We start from the raw sequence: 16,886 nt of genomic DNA, 5'->3' as shown, positions 1-16,886 counted from the left end.
AGGGGGGTAAGTAAGGAGGTACCTGCACCATGGCTCATACAAAACAGACTGGCTGGAAAACAACTGGCTGGAAAAGCCGCTCTCAAGAGTGCGCCCTCTACTGGAGGGGTGAAGAAACCTCATCATTAATGCCTGGTACTGTGACGCTCTCTGAAATCAGACTCCACTGAACTTCCGATTCACTCAGGAAGTGATTCCGATTTGCTCAGGACTTCAAAACAGACCTGCGCTCCCGGAGAGCAGCGATTGGTGCTCTGCAAGCGGCGAGCGAGGCCTGTCTGGTTGGCCTTTTTGAAGATAGCAACCTGTGTGCTATCCGTGCAAACATGTAACAATTATGCCAAAAGACATCCAGCTAGCGCACTGCATACGCGGAGAATGTGCTTAAGAGTCCACTATGAGGGAAAACATTTCATTCTCAAAAAATATATATATTCTTCCTCTTCTTCCTGTTATCAGTAGTTCTGAACGTTAGATATTTTTTATTGGGGGGGGGGGGGGGTCAAAGGTACCTAAGTCTATGATTGCGAGTGGAAACATAGGGGACAGAATCAGGTCTTGGCAGTTTCTCCACGTTCATTTGTGTGTGCATTTTTAATATAAATGCAAGATGCAAAGCATTAATGCAAGCGAAATGCTTCAGTGAACACATTTCAACAGTTCAACCTTATAACAATTACAATACTCCTGTTAAAATTTCCTGGAAGAAAAAAAAGATGTAGAGTTCAGTGTGGCAGCCCACCATGTATGACGGTCACTATTGACAACTTGTCAGGGAAATCAGTTACCTATGAGACCAGCCTCCAGACACCCTGCAAGTCACAAAGAGATAGCCATAGGGAGATCAGACCTGGGGGCAGACCACTTGGATCAATTCTCCTCCCTCTCACCTCACCCAGTGCCTTTTCTCAGCACGTGGCCTACCCACCACTTTTCCATGGAAAGATATTTCTAGTGGGATGGCTGCCCCAGGGACAGACTCTACACTAACATTCAAGCAGGAGATGCTGAATGGCTAAGTAATAATAACCAAGGACTGGGCTGGCAGAGGGGAGCTATTTCCTAAGAAGAAAATGAGGGCTAGAGATCTAAGATGGCTTCAATACAAAACAGGAGGCTCCAGCTCCTTCCTTCTTACCCAGCTCCAATGGAATGGGAGGTATGGAAAGAGGAGAAATCGGGATAGTGTGGAAAGGACTCTCCTCTCCAAAAGCCTACTCAAACTCCTCAGACTTCAGATCTATTTAAGGCTGATGCCTAAGAAGGGCTTGGTTGAGAGGCGCCAGGCGGCCTCAGGCACATTCTTGTCACATCCGCTATAAAATGAAAACCTTCGTGTAGTTGTCTTTTATTAAAGTTACTGGTTTTAAAATGGGACTTTGGGGGCTGTGGAGATGGCTCAGTGAGTAAGGTACTCGCTGCACAAGCATGAAGACCGGAGTTCAGACTCCCAACACCCATATAAAAACCTGAGTGTGGTACTATATGTCTATAACAGACAGACAGGTCCTAGGGACTCCCTGGCCAGACAGTCTCGTCAACATGGTAAGCTCTGGGTCCAGTGAAAGAGCCTGCCTCAAAGAATAAGACAAAATGACTGAGGAAGACAGTCAGCAGGTAGACCTCTGACCTATACACGTGCATATACTTACATACAGCACACACTCAGAGAGAGAGAGAGAGAGAGACTTTTCCTTATCAAAAAAAGATGTACAGAGATCAGTGTGGCAGCCCACCACGTATGTTGTCAGCTTGACAGAGAATTCAGTCACCTAGGAGACCAGCCTCCAGACACACCTGTGATGGGTTATCTTGACTATGTAAATGATGTGGGAGGGCCCAGCCTGAACTCCAGTGACACCATTTCCTTAGCTCCCCATTCCTTCCAAACCGCTCAAAAACAAACAAACAAACAAACAAAAAACTGAACGTTGACCACCCTCTTCTTCACGACTAGAGGCGGAAAAGCCCTCAAACTGGCAGCCAAATAAAAATAAACCCTTCCTCCCTCAAGCGTTTTACTTCATTGCATTTTATCACGGCGGCAGGAAATAAAATCCTGTAATCCCACTCTTTGGGAGGCTGAGGCAAGATTACAAGTTTGAAATCAGACTGAACTGCAAGGGGAAAACATTTCAGCGTGGGAAAGAGTTTCAGAGACCTTTAAGGCTGAGGGCTGAGACACAATTATGTAAGTCTTGCTCAGAGTCCACTCAGGGTCAGGGCGCAGGTGTACACTACAGGTGGGGCCAGTGCTCTCCTCTGCCTGACCGCTACACTAACCTCACTCAGCAGCCTCAGGCTCCTCCTGTCCCCACACCACATCCAACTCTTGAAGGCTGTACCAACCATCAGGGGACATGTGAGAGGGGACATCCGCTCTCAAAGTACCACTGCTGAAGAACTTCTGGGGTCAGCCTGGATATCTCCTATTCTTTCCAAATCCAACCCCAGCTGCCCAGCAGCACCCACCTAACTTAACGGTTGTTGTGTAGAGGTTAATTAACTCCTGAGACTATCTTATTTATATATATCAGTATATATTATATATACTGAGACCCCCCCCCACCTTGCACACCAACTCTGTTTAGATGAACACCTCTAAGAGCCAGTGCCTTCACCTAATGAAACAGTCATGAGCAGTGTCTATGCCATAAAGATCTAGGGGAAATTAGCATAAAGAAGCCCATACACTGCTAGCCACTGCAGCCCACACTGGCCACTGCAGCCCAGACTAACCACTGTAGCCCACACTGGTCACTGCAGCCCACACTGGCCACTGCAGCCCACACTAACCACTGCAGCCCACACTAACCACTGTAGCCCACACTGGCCATTACAGCCCACACTGGCCACTGCAGCCCACACTAACCACTGCAGCCCACACTAACCACTGCAGCCCACACTGGCCACTGCAGCCCAGACTAACCACTGTAGCCCACACTGGTCACTGCAGCCCACACTGGCCACTGCAGCCCACACTGGCCACTGCAGCCCAGACTAACCACTGTAGCCCACACTGGTCACTGCAGCCCACACTGGCCACTGCAGCCCACACTAACCACTGCAGCCCACACTAACCACTGCAGCCCACACTGGCCACTGCAGCCCACACTAACCACTGTAGCCCACACTGGCCATTACAGCCCACACTGGCCACTGCAGCCCACACTGGCCACTGCAGCCCACACTAACCACTGTAGCCCACACTGGCCACTGCAGCCCACACTGGCCACTGCAGCCCACACTAACCACTGCAGCCCACACTGGCCACTGCAGCCCACACTGGCCACTGCAGCCCACACTAACCACTGCAGCCCACACTGGCCATTACAGCCCACACTGGCCACTGCAGCCCACACTGGCCACTGCAGATGCTGAGGACACAGTCAGGCATTTACCTCATCTTCACTAACGATCCATAGTTTCCTCAGAATGAGAATGTTCTGCCCCATGGGAGGACTGAACAATACAGTACTTAGTCAACAAAACATGTTCCCACTATAGAGAACTGGTAGGGCCGAAGCATGGCTTCCAGTAACTGCAGAGACACATGCAAAAGGCCTTCTCATTTGTCTTTGTAATGAAACAAATAACTTCCTTCTGAAAAGGGGAAGCCACGACCCTGGCCAAGTCCTTGGTGTTATACAGCAAGTGCCAACTTTCACACAACTACCACAGTAACCACCTCAACACCCTGCCATTGTCCTCCTGTTTCCCAGGAACTAAATGGCACAGACAGAGCACCACCCCAGATCACAGATCCTTACTGCCATCCATCCCAGAAACCGAAGAAGTAAAGACAGAAGGAGAAAGAGCAGTCCATGACACAGTGACGTTTCCTACTAAGCCACAGTCACCTAAGCCATGGACTTGGAGATCGTGTGTCTCTAAAACAAAGACCTAACAGATCCAAGCTGTTTACACACAAGGCCCAACAAAGCAACTGTTTGGGATTCTGTTGCAATGGTGCTGAGGCCAAGCCAGGATTATCTCCAGAGAGGAAAAACTTAAGAACTAAAAAACTGAAATTACATATGAAAAGTTGAACATTTTTCCCCAACATAAATCCACCACAAAATTAGAAAAAAACATAACCCTAAATGATTTTAGATATTTAAAAATCAAATAGAATCCTTTAGGAACCAGGTATAGGCATTCCCACCAGTCTTCACACCCACCTCGCCTTGGGTACAGGGCAGAGTGTGTTGGGAACCCAAGCAGGGATGAAAAGAAAAGTGCGGGGAACTGACAAATCAGCCATTTCTCCCACAGCTGGAAGAAGTGGGGGACCACAGCCTAGCATCCCGGGAGCCCTACTATTACACAGCTAGAATACAGATCTTAACGAGAAGAGATTGGGGGGTAGGGAGAACCTACTGATCATATACTGTGAGCCTGAGGCAAAGTCCAGTGCATCAGAAGTGAGAGGGAGAGGGATGCTGGATACACAAATTCACACACCCTGGGCTTTGGGCCTATCTAAGCCTGACTCCCATCCACCCAAGAGGCAGAGGCAACATCAGAAGCCAGGTAAGACTTGCCCAGATGTTGGACCTCAGCACCCAGTCCAGGCCCTGGTGTCTCTGACACCACATAGTGTTCCCTGTAGCCATGCTGGATGCACGAGTCATATGACCAAGGGCCTCGAAGGACACAGGGGTGGAACCTGAAGTGAAGATAGTGAACTCAACAGGCAAGGGGTGGGGGCAGGGTTCCGAGCGGGAGAGTCCAGCTCCTTTCCCAGAGCCGCCAGATTCAAACTCCTAATTGAAGCAACTCTGCTCTGGGCTACAACCCACCAGCATGAAACTGGCTTAGGGGAAGGAGAAGACAAAAGATACAGCACAGAGAAGAGCTGAACACCCGGACGCTCCCCTCCCAACACAACCCAAGCACTTCGCTCCTCCAAACTCCACAGCCTGACACCCTCCCACCCCCCCGAGACCATCCCCTCTCCAACTCTGGGCCTGGACACTTGCAGGGGCCCTCACCATACGTTCTCTCACCTTCTCCCCACCACACTTCAGAGGTTACATCCCTAGCTCGCCTGAGTCCACAAGGACTGTGGTTGTGCTTCCTATTAATCCCAGGGATACCTCTGGGAACTCCTTTATTACCAGATCCCCAAGCAGGAACGAGATAAGTATGCCAGGTTCCAGACCGCTCTGACTTGGACCCATCACACACCAGCACCCCCTGGTAGGGACAGGCAAGCTGGGCCTGGAATCATAGCAGCGGACTTACCCCCTTTCCTTCTCCGAATGGAAGCTTAGGATTGAGAAACAGAGCAAAGGGAGTTAAGAGGAAGACTTTACTGCATGGCCCCTGGGCCACTCTGCACAATGATTTCCGGGTCCTGTTCTCCACATCCCCACCTCCCCAACAGCCAGGTCCCATAGGTCTGTCCCAGCCTACACCTCCTTCTGAGACCAATAGAACAAGGCTACCAAATGCTCTAAAACTAGAAGGGAGCAAGCAAAAGCGGGAATAAACACCATGTACACATGCATACTCACAAGCATGCACACGCACACACATGTGCACACATGCACACACAGAGATGTGCACAATTAAACCATATTTGGAGCAGCCAGATGTCTGTTCAGAACAAAGATATATAGCTATAAAAACAAAGTTTAAGTCCACTCTTCACCAAGGCGGTGGGTGACCTTTGAACACTCTACTGGGGTTTTTGTCTAGCTTTGCTTTTGCGGTACTGCAGATGGAGCCCGGGTCCTTGAACATGCTGGGTAAGCACGGCACTACCAAGACGCACTTCCACATCCCAAAGCGGGTCTGTAACAGCAAGCAGGATCCACATTTGGTAAAGAAATCTTTTCTAGACGAAGGCAGAAGCAGGGACCTACACCGACCTCTCTGATCACAAAAGAAAGACCCAGAAATTGAGGGAAGTCTTAACTTCACCCAAATAAATGAACGGGAACAGCTTGACCACACTAGGTCCCTGATGTGGGTCCCTGTTAACCCATGTCCCTGACTCAAGCTGGCCATATGCGTACTTGGTAAAGGAACCCCAGACTAGAAAGAGAATGGAAAAGGGGCTAATCTGAGCTTGTCCCCTCACTTCCCCCCATCTCTTATGAACAACTTTTTTTTTCTGTTTTTTTTGTTTTTGTTTTTGTTTTTGTTTTTTTGAGATGTGGTCCAGATTGGCCTTACTCATACTCTATAGTCCAGTCGGGACTGGAACTCACAGCAATCCTCCTGCCTCAACCTTCTGAGCCATAGGTACACCACAGATTTCTCCCAATGTTTTTGTTGTTGTTGTTGTTGTTGTTGTTGTTGTTGTTGTTGTTGTTGTTGTTTTTGCCAGACACCACCGCTTCCATTTTATTTAACGAATTAATTTAATCTGGATCAACCTCTGCTCACTCCATTAATTCCCAGGAACTCAACCCTCTTCCTCCTACCTCGCCCTACCTCCTCCTCTACACAGCACGAGCCTCAACCCGCTCACCCACTTCCCCCTCGCCTCAGGGGCTTCTTCAGTCCAGGGGTTCAGGGGTTTTTGGTTTTTTGTTTTGTTTTGTTTTGTTTTGTCTTGTTTTGTTTTGTTTTTTGACAAACGCAGCTCCTAAAGGGTTCCACCGGTGACTGGCAGGAAAGACATGTTTATAACAGTGGTGACTCAATGCGTCTTATTTCTACCTTCTAAAAACACAAACAAATCCGGGCATGGTAGAGCATGACTGTAACCCTAGAACTCAAAAGGTATAGGCAGTTAACGGCTGCCTAGACTACAGAATCACCCGGTCTCAAACAAACGGACGACTGAAAGGACAAACAGTACACTATGGGACGTTCGGGTATTTGGAGAACTCCGTGGTGGTCTGCCTTCCTGAAATCAGACACTCATAGGAGGATCAGGTCACCTCCCAAGATAGCTGTCTTTAAGTCCGGGTAGCTTATTGAGCCCCTGACTTTGGTTGGCTTTTCTCTAAACACGGAACCATTTAGAACCTGGTTCCCGTTTCAATAGCTATAACCCTGGGTGCAAAAAGCTGCTCCCATACCCTTCCAGCCTCTACTAAGGAACACCGTGTTGCCCTGCTCCTCTGCCCCACCAAAGATCTGTAACTGTAGCTGCACTTACAGTTGTAGCCTTGGAGCAGAGGGAAAAGATTCAACTCCTCTGCTCCCAGTTCTACAGGCAAAAGCCATAGCCAGGTAGAGCTCTTCTAATCACACAGCAATGTCTCTAGGGTCCTGGAGTGCAGAGTTCAGGATGGATAACGCTTCTTAGTAGGAAGCAGGAAGGGTCCTTCTGACCTAGTATTAGAGCAGCTTCTAGCTAGAGACTCCAGGACTGTGCACCAAGACCCAGTCACACCCAGCGGTCCACCATATTGGTTTACTGATCCATGCCCAGAGGTCTGCTCTCTATGACTGACCTGGGTTAGATTAGGCCCTAGGGCCTGAAGTCCACTGGTGTCTCTCTCTGCTCTCCCTAGTTATCCCAGTTTGGCTGGGATGATTTTCATCATCTTCTGTCTCTCTCACTGCTGATGAAGTCTAAAACCACCGCTCGCTCAGAGCCCCTGACTCCCTCTGCTGGCGCTGGTATTTTTAAACATTTTTTTTTCTGCTTGTCTGTGGCATTTTAAATCTCCACTCTGACACATCCTATTTATTTGTGACACACTTCTTCAGGAAGGAGTCTTACGTCTCTGTTGGCTCTTGGGAGAGCCTTAGCCTTTCTATTCATGTCCTCTGGCATTCCCATCAAGTAGACGTTGAGGTCTCCTCGTTTGTCCTTAGGTCCCCAAACTGGTCCTAGATGGCCACCTCATCTTCCTAAGCTGATTCCGGGTGGTCTCAGACTGATCTCCTCGCTCACTGTTACGGGATTTTTGTTTGTTTGTTTGATTGATTGATTGATTGATTGATTGATTTAATGAGTCCTGGATTCTGTGTCTCCAAACCACAGACTCTCCTCTCTGTAGCTTTCTTGTTTTTGTTTGCTTGTTTGTTTGCTTGTTTGTTTGTTTCCGTAACTTAAGGAGCATCTGAAACTTGCTGCTGCTGTTCGTCCCACTAATTCCGTTACATTTCTTGCCTTTATATAACTGAAACCTTTCCCTTCACTCTCATGCTCTTAACTCCAGTCTTTCTCAAAAAAAAAAATTTTTTTTTTAAGATTATTTTGAGTGTTGCTGTCTGCATGTGTGTATGTGTGCCGTGTTCGTGCCTGGTCCTCAGAGGTGAGAAGGGTTGAATGGTTGAGACCCACTATGTGGGTGCTGGGAACCAAACCTGGGTCCTCTTCAAGAGTAACAAGCACTCTTGAATGCTGACTCATCATTCGAGACCCCCTTTTTAATGCTAATCCCAGAGTCTATGGCTGCTTCTGGCTTTTACAAGTCCACAGCACATCTTCTAGCCTTACAGCGGCTTCAGACCCTAGCACTGCCCTTGAGAACCGCCATCGGGAGCTTTGATTTCCTGCTTTATTTCTGAGACCACAGTATTCCTCCTCCTTTACACAATCTGTAATTTTCTATTTTATTCAAAGTTTTACCACAGACAATCCTGCTCGTGTCAGCCCCTTCTATCTTGGCAACTGTTTTCCAAACTAAACTAAACTCCAGTCAAGGCACCGACTCGGAATGTAACAAGTCAGCCTATAAGCAAAGACGGGGACAGGTCTGAGAGTCAGGATAAGGGTTTCCTTTTATGACTGGAGCCAGAGGAAAGTCTGGGAATTAGACTAGGCTCAGACCACAAAAGCAAAGACTGTTTCAATCTGTCACATGTGTTGGAATATACCTACCACGGGACCGTTGACAGTTATGATGTGCCCACAACAAGGCTCTTAACAGTCAGACACGTTAGCACATGCCCACAATGACAATAAAATCACACATATCCGCACATGCCTCGGATGAGACTAACAGCAGTCCTGTGTGTCAAGATGTGACCATGCATATAGGACATACCTAGGACGAGGCTGGTAAATGTCACATGTCAGGACATGGCTGTGAATATGAGACATGCCCATGACAAGGTTAACTGGCATATGTGTCAAAATATGTCACGCATATGGGACATGCCCATGACAAGGCTGGTAACTAATACACCCGTCAAGATGTGCGGCTCCTGTACACGGGACATGTCCGTGATGATGCTGGATACTTGTATACATGTCAGAACATCATAGTCATGTACACGAGACATGCCTAGAACAAGGCTGGTAACTGCCCTCTGTGTGCACATGCATACGGGATGCATTATGCATATGACCATAAGGAAGCTGGCGACTGCCCTATGTCACGATGGGGCCATGTGTTATCAGGACATCCCCAGGCTGAGGCTGTTTGCAGTCAGCCTGGGGCTGTGTCCATTAAAGAGATAACACACTTTCCGTCCACCTCCTGCAGTTCACAGAGCCCCATCCCCTCACTATGTTAGAGATTCTCACAAATCCCTCTACTGGGTCAGTAGACTCACTTGGCAGATAAGTGAGCGGGTACCAACTGAGAGAAATAAACGCAAAGGTGACCCGGCTGGTGCCAGGCAGATCCAGGAGCAGACACTAGGTTGCCTGCCACTGCTCTCTGCCAGCTAAATCGAAATGCAAGTGCAAAGTCTTAGTGGAAAAGCACAGAACCAGGGACAGCGCTCACACACACATGCATGTGCATGCATGCGGGCATGCTACAGGGCCAGACCTTGCTCCCCAGCCATCTGTCCTCCCTGGCCCTGCCCACCTCTGGCTCCTCATGCTGCCCTGAGTCCTCATCTCCTCACTTGCTATCACATTCCTCACCCAAGGTACCCACTTTCCCCACAGCTCTAGTCTCAACCCTAACTGCTGATCTGTCTCCAAACCCCTCTGTTCTTTACCTGGCCTGAGCCCCAGTTCAAGACCACTGCCCTCCCCTAACTACCTGCGTCCACCCCACTCAGGCCATTCACCCACTGTCCACCCGAAATGCTCACCGAGTTCCTCGAGCTCAGCCGTCATGGACTTGGACCGCAGGGTCAGCGTGGTGCTGGGGGCCCTCTTGGGAGGTGGTGGGGCTGCAAAGAAGAGGGAGGCCTTGGCCCTCCGGTCTAGCAGCAGACGGCGCGGCGTGGCCAGGTGCAAGTGCCACTTGCGCTCCACTGCCTGGACCTCCTCGTACTCTCTTGAAGACGAGTCACACTGTGCCAAGATCTTGTTCAGGCTGCGGCTAGACGCAAACTTCTTCATGGCGTGAGGCACTCAGGGAGCAGTGGAGCCAGGGCAGTCGGGGCCCCAAGGGCCCTTAAGACTCCCAGGACCAAGGCCTCAAATGGTAGTAAAAAGCACCAGCGAAGGTTAGGCTGGCTGGTTCCGCTCTGAGGATCCACCCTGCGGGCTCCGAGGCCCCAGTGAGTGGGCACCACCCATGGGGGCTGGGTAAATCTCCTGCCAGACTACCTCCTGCTGCCTGAAGCACCCCAGGCCCAGGCACCACTGGTCTTTGTGAGACCAGAGTGTGACCTGGCAAGCGGCACCACCTGGGCTGGGCCGGCGGCAAAGCCTCTTAGGCCCAGGCTGTGCCGCGTCTTTGGCGTCGGCGCCGGGAGAAGACGCTTTTCCTCTTCCCTCAGGTGCCGCCTCCCCCTTCCCTGCACAATAAGCAGCAGCAGCAGCAGCGTCAACCTCACAGTTGCCATGACAACCCGGCCTCCAGGCAGCTGCTGGCGTCGGGAAGGAGGGCTCTGTCACACCAGGGCTGGTGGGGATTCGCAGAAGAAGGGGAGAGGGATCTGAGGAGGGGTGATCTAGGGTCAGGGGTCAGAGGCCTGGTCAGAGGTCAGGCATCTAACACCAAGGACCTGTGCAGCCAATGAGGGCATTTTGTCTAATCTCGGGCAAGAATGTGATGTCAGCTGTGTAGGATCAGAGATGGGGAGAGGAATGCAGGCCTGAAGTCAAAGGTCTGAAAGGCCAACAATTCGGACTCTCACCTCTGCGCCGAGCACTATCCTCCTCTGGCTTCCTGGTAACAGACACAACCTTCATGACCAGACGGTTGCCACCCTGACGGATGAGACCCACCACTTGCTTGTGTCCAACCTTCACGACGTTCACTCCGTTTACCTGGGATAGACAAGCAGCTAGGTAGTGGGCCAGCTGCCCCCCCTCTCAGACCCCCCGCTGGGCAGAGTCGGGAAGGGCCTCACCTCAATGAGGAAGTCCCCAGTGCGAAGCCCAGCCTTCCAGGCCACACCTTCCACATCTACAGACTCAAGGTACTGGAGCGCAGGGAAGGCAGGTGTGGGTGTAAACTCCTCAATGGGGGTCTCTGCTGCAGGGAGAGCAAGATAAAAAGGCATTCACAAGCCGAGATCATGCCAGGAAGCCCCACGAAGCCACCTGACTACCAAGGCATAGCAACCTGGGGTGGAGTAGGCAGCAGGTATGGATACCAAACCACTGCTCATCCCTCTGTGAACTCCCACATTTACCCTCAGCAAAAAGACCTCTGCTCCACCAAGAGTAGAGATCCCCACAAGGAAACGAAAGGCTAAAAAAGAGAATGTACCCCAGTACGTTCCAAACCAAGACATACAACCATAGTAGGGGTGGGGCTTTAAAAGGGGGAAGGGGCGGAGGTAATACCCCCCAAAATCTACACCCATTACCTTTGGCTCCCCGGAGAACAAAGCCAAAACCCTCATGGTCCCGTTTTTGCAGGATAGCCACCTTATCATCAATGACATAATCACTGACAAAGGAAAGCAAGGTTGAGTGAGGGGAGTCTGCAGGGAACCTGGCAGTCAGGCTGATCCTAAAGGTACCACACACACTAGACAACTCAGAACAACAAAGGCAGAGGATGCTAACCACCCTCCTTGCCTACCTCCCGCCTCCCCATATCCCGACTTCCCCTTTCATGGGACACACTACATCCAGCTGGTGTCCCTGCATGCCTGTGCCCCTGCCAGTACCTGTGTGAAGTGAGGCTGTCATAGGAACCCACAGTGTAGTGGCGGAAAAGACGCTTCGTCCGGTCCTCTCGAGTTTCTGGAGGGAGCATGAGAGGCTAAGAAATGGTCACGGCCCTCCACCTAGCTGTACTCCCCCCAACTGTGCTGATCAGTCTCTGCCCCCACCCTCTCTGGGCCTAGATGTAGGTGGGGGCTGGGGGTGGGGGCAAATCCTAGGACCCAGGGCCCAAAAGTCCTAAGGGAGTAAGGCTCAGATAACCATACATGGAATCCTGGCCTCTGGGAGTTAGAGCCAAGGGGAAACAAACCCTGATCGTTTCTCCTTACTTAACATGCAGCTAGACACAGAAAACCATACAAGGCCAGACCGGTCCAGCTGGCAAGCCTTAGAGCTGAGAGTACGCATGCATATGCCTCACGGTCAGGTATAAATGCTCTGTCGGTGCTTATGCGTGTCAAATGAGAGCTGTGTCTGCTATCTGTATGTGAGCCCAGGATTTAGTAACGGACACTTGTTTGTGTAGCCCACAGTGTATACGGTGTTGAACTTATGCACGCACACATGCCGTGCTATCAGCCTATATGTGCCCCGGTATGGAAGCGTCCCACCGTGTCCACTGATTTCCTCACAGCAGCCGGGTACACAAATTCAAAGGAAGAGGAAAGGGATTATCAAGTGTTCAGTCCCTTACCCTGACTATATTCCACAGGCCTACATCCATATCTGTCCTTATTCAGATATGCCCTTTGACCTCAAAGTTCTCCATGGACACTATGGAGCTGGCCAGGACATACCTCCTGCTGAACCTCACTTAGCCTGGTAGAGAGACTTCCTGAAGGTTCAAATCTACAACTAGACCTCAAGCTTCACAGAATGGCTCCACTGGCTGCACTCGCAGTACCTCAGACGGCCTCAAGATGGCACCACTACAGTTTCAATTGCATCCCTCGCCACCTCTCCCTCCCTCGTCCTCTCTGGCTATATAGCACTTCTCAAACCTCAATTTTTTTTTTTTTCTTTACTTCAACAACCATTCACCTACCAGGCACTGTTTATTTTAGAATAGAGCAAAACCCCCATCTTTAAGGAGTTAATAAGCTATTCTGAGAAGTGGAATCAACAAGCAATAGATATAAAACGCCAGCCAGCAGGAGAAAAGCAACCAGGAAAAGGGATGTCAAAGTACGATTCTAGGGGTAGCGACCGCCTCATCAGAAAGAAGAGCTGAGCAAAGATGGAGACAGTGGAGGGAGCAGCCTATGGACATGAGGGCGGGGCTTCTGGGGCTGAGGCAGGCAAGGCAAAGACCATGTCAAAGGCATTAATCTGGAGCAGGCAGGAACTGTGTCGAGTCTGTGCAGCCATCAGAAGCCTGTGCTGGTTTTTTTGTTTATTTGTTTGTTTGTTTGTTTTAAGCTGGGTTCTGTATTATTTTGAGTTTTTAAAAGATTTTGTTTTTACTTCATGTGCTCCCTACATGATATGTGTATCCTGTGTATGTTTCGTGCATTCTCAGGCCTGAAGAGGGAGCTGGATTCCTCTGGAGCCAGAATTATAGAGAACCATGTGGGTGCTGGGTACCAGAGTCCTACAGTGCCTGGCTCTGATTTGGTTTTGTTTCTGTTTTGTTTTTTTGTTTGATGTTTGTTTGTTTGTTTGTTTGTTTTGAGACAAGATATCACTACACGCAGTCTGAGTCTTGAACTTGGGATTATGTGTCTCAGTCACTAGGATCACAGGCCTCCACACCCAGCAGAAATATACAGCTCTTTTGTGGCCCCGGCTTCTCAGCAACGAGGAGCTCCCTAAAGCGAAAGGCCAGATGTAATTGATCCTGTGGTACCGGGGCCCAACGGAGCACCTCCCCTATAACAGAAGGAACACAGGCTAGGTGAGCGTGTTCGTGGGTGATGCGTGCACAAATGGATGAACGTAGGAAAAGAAGATAACCCAAAAAGTAAGTGTGTAGACGAATGGGCGGGCTGCTGAAGGCTGGAGGGAATATAGGATGAGCCAAGGTATATAGCTCTATGAGTGGATGGATGGATGGATGGATGGATGGATGGATGGATGGATGGACGGACAGACAGATGGATGGATGGATGATGGCTGAATGGACGGATGGACAAACGATGGATGGATGGATGGATGGATGGACGGACGGACAGATGGACAGATGGACAGATGGATGGATGATGGATGGACAGATGGATGGATGATGGATGGACAGATGGATGGATGATGGATGGACAGATGGATGGATCATGGATGGATAGATGGATGGATGATGGATGGATAGATGGATGGATGGACAGACAACGGATGGATGGACAGATGATGGCTAGACAGATGGATGGACGAATGATGGATGGACAGATGCATGGATGAATGATGGATGGAGGATGGATGGATGGATGGACAGATGATGGCTAGACGGATGGATAGACAAATGATGGATGGATGGATGATAGATGGACATATGGACAGGATCTATGAGCAGAGGGAAGAGGAAACTGGGTGGGCCGGGTATGCTGCTGGATAAGTAGGTGGACAGAAGGATGAGTAGGTGAGTTAAAAAGACAGATGGACAGAAACAGGGTGGAGCAATGGTTAGAGGACCTTGGCCTCAGATGACATGGCTAACACAAAAAGTCCTAGTCCTGACTCCAGGTCCCTCCTGCTTGGGGTGAGACTCTCCATAAGTTAAGCGTAACATCTGAACCTCTCTTTCCACAGCAGGAAAAGTCATGTTGGGAGAGCACTGGGTTCGACTAGCCTGTTTGATTAGATTCTAACAGCCTCATTCTGGCCGCGTCGACTTGCTTTCCTACCCCTTCCCATCCGTCCTACTCTGACTAAGAGATAAACGTACACTTGCCACTCAGTCCCTAGACCAGTGCAGGTGAAGCCTCACCATCATGTAAGTGGGCTCTCAACTCCTCAGTTCCTCCTGACCTCAGGCATGGCCTTCTTCAGGCTCACCCAGTCACAGATACACCATGCTAGCTGAACCATGTCTGGGAGCCCTGCAGTGGACAGGAAGCCTCCAGTTCCGCTGCCTTCACACTAGTATGACCTTGGCTCACCCCTACCCACCTCTCTGCTCCGCCCTACCCAGATCTTCACCCTAAGAAGACATAGTTTTAAGCAGCCTCATCCTGGTCAGGTCCTGTTTCGAAGCATCTTGTTTTTAAATTATTATCAACCACACAAACTATTTATTATGTAACACAGATTCATGTTCTGGTTTTATTAATCACACACAGGAAAGCCAGCTGAAAGGAATGTGCCCAGCACCAGTTCCCAAGTGGAGCATTCCCTCCAAGTGGAAAGAGGAAGGCAAGCTGTACGGGAGGTATGGCAGGCCTTGAGATTCTTGCCCTAACTGGCCTCAGCATCTCCTACCCGCAGCATTCCTCAACTCCCTCAGCGCTGCAGGAGACCAGACCCGCCTCTTTGCTCCGGTAAAGACCAGGGCCTGTGTCCCGTGAGATGCTGACCTAACCTCTGGGACCAGCACAGCTCCTGTCCTTGGTCTTTCAAAGTCTGTCATTCCCTCTCTGGTCCCTGAGTCAGAGTCCGGGGGTGTGAGGGCTGTTAGAAACAGGTTTCAGTTGCTAGGACGCCCTCTGCTCTATGGCACACCTCAGCCTAAGGCCCAGACAAGAAGTTCTGCCCAGAGCACCAGGATGGACATTGTGGCTGAGGTCAGAGGGAGGCCACTATTGCTCCTATACCCTCCCAAAAGGCAGCCCAGCAGGGCCCTCACCATATGTCCATAAATGTAACTCCCAATCACCTAGGAACTTTTGAACCCTACTCCCTTGTTTCATCTATGATATCTATGGCCCCGTTAAGGGGGTCCTGTGGCTGCTAGAGAGCCTCCAGCCCCATCACCCCCACATTGGCTGCTCTGTGACCCTCTCCTTTCCCTGTGACCTTGACACACCCCCACTCACCTCTCCGCCTTGCCCAGCTCTTGATCTTGTCCCTAAAACATCTGTTTGGTCATCTCCTACTACAAGACACTTCTTTACCTTGACCCTAAGGACAGGTGACTAGACTCATGCCAGCACTCCAGCTTTGACAACTCCTCACAAAGCTAACCGCTTATGGGTAGTAGCCCTTGTGGGTAACGACATCCTAGAAACATACTAAACACTGGCCCCCACCTCCTAGGATTGCTAGGAGATGTCCACAGCTTCATTCACATAAAAATGCTAAAAAATCATGTCTGGCGCTGCTCAAATACAGAAGAAGTTGGCAACCGGCATAGTTCTAGAATGCTGGGCTGGATCTCTACAAACACGAGGAACCCATCTGCGAACTACCCAGAGAATTCAACCTCAACAACACCTTTGCTTTGAAGCCCTTTAGCCCCCCCCCCTTTTTTTTGCTTCCTCAGTCAGGCTAACTCTGGATCCCCCCCCCATCTCAGTGGCTTGTGCACCACAGGGCCAGGGGTACACGTGCCGTAACCACTGACAGCCAACACAAGGTCCGGCTTGAAACAAAACGGTTCCTCTTGGATTCTGACTCCAACTCAAACCCCTCTCCTTCCCCAGCTTCAGACCAAGGTTCCTGGACCCACAGCTCTCGGCACCTTACCCCACCCTTAGGGAGAGCGTTAGACAAGCGCCTATTCAACAGGTGTGCAGCCCCCCACCCCTGTCCTTCACTCTGTCCTGTTGGAAGTAGGCCCCCAAACCTCCGAAATCATTTCCACCTGGATGCCACACCTCCACAGGCAGCGAATGAGTGCAACCAGCCCCTTCTGTTCTCCCAGCCACCAATGAAGCCACGTACGAAAGAAAGCAAGGCACCTAGCCAGCAGTAGGTCGGTAACTGAGTTCCTGGATAACCTAGGCACCCATCAAGTTTGACACAGAACCACCTGACTGGGGGCTCCCATGGGAAACTGCCAACTTAGGGTAGAGGTCAC

At 50.3% G+C, this 16,886-nt stretch overlaps 1 protein-coding gene across 5 annotated transcripts in view; it reads right to left on the bottom strand.

Annotated features, from left to right (window-relative positions):
- The window catches only part of Shank3 (SH3 and multiple ankyrin repeat domains 3), a 62,297-nt gene that overhangs the window by 17,456 nt on the left and 27,955 nt on the right, over nucleotides 1-16,886 (bottom strand). For 4 of the 5 annotated variants that reach the window (NM_021676.4, XM_087558861.1, XM_087558860.1 and 1 more), the window contains 6 exon segments: nucleotides 5,248-5,271; nucleotides 9,964-10,044; nucleotides 10,960-11,092; nucleotides 11,176-11,300; nucleotides 11,638-11,720; nucleotides 11,944-12,019. In NM_021676.4, coding sequence (NP_067708.2) covers nucleotides 5,248-5,271; nucleotides 9,964-10,044; nucleotides 10,960-11,092; nucleotides 11,176-11,300; nucleotides 11,638-11,720; nucleotides 11,944-12,019 — 522 coding nt within the window. 5 annotated transcript variants of the gene reach the window in all.

Source organism: Rattus norvegicus, chromosome 7 (genome assembly GCF_021556685.1).
Source record: "Rattus norvegicus strain SHRSP/BbbUtx chromosome 7, alternate assembly SHRSP_T2T, whole genome shotgun sequence".
NCBI classification, from domain to species: Eukaryota; Metazoa; Chordata; class Mammalia; order Rodentia; family Muridae; genus Rattus; species Rattus norvegicus.
The sequence above is the reverse complement of the archived record's forward strand: the minus strand, read 5'-3'. Positions and strand labels throughout refer to the sequence as shown.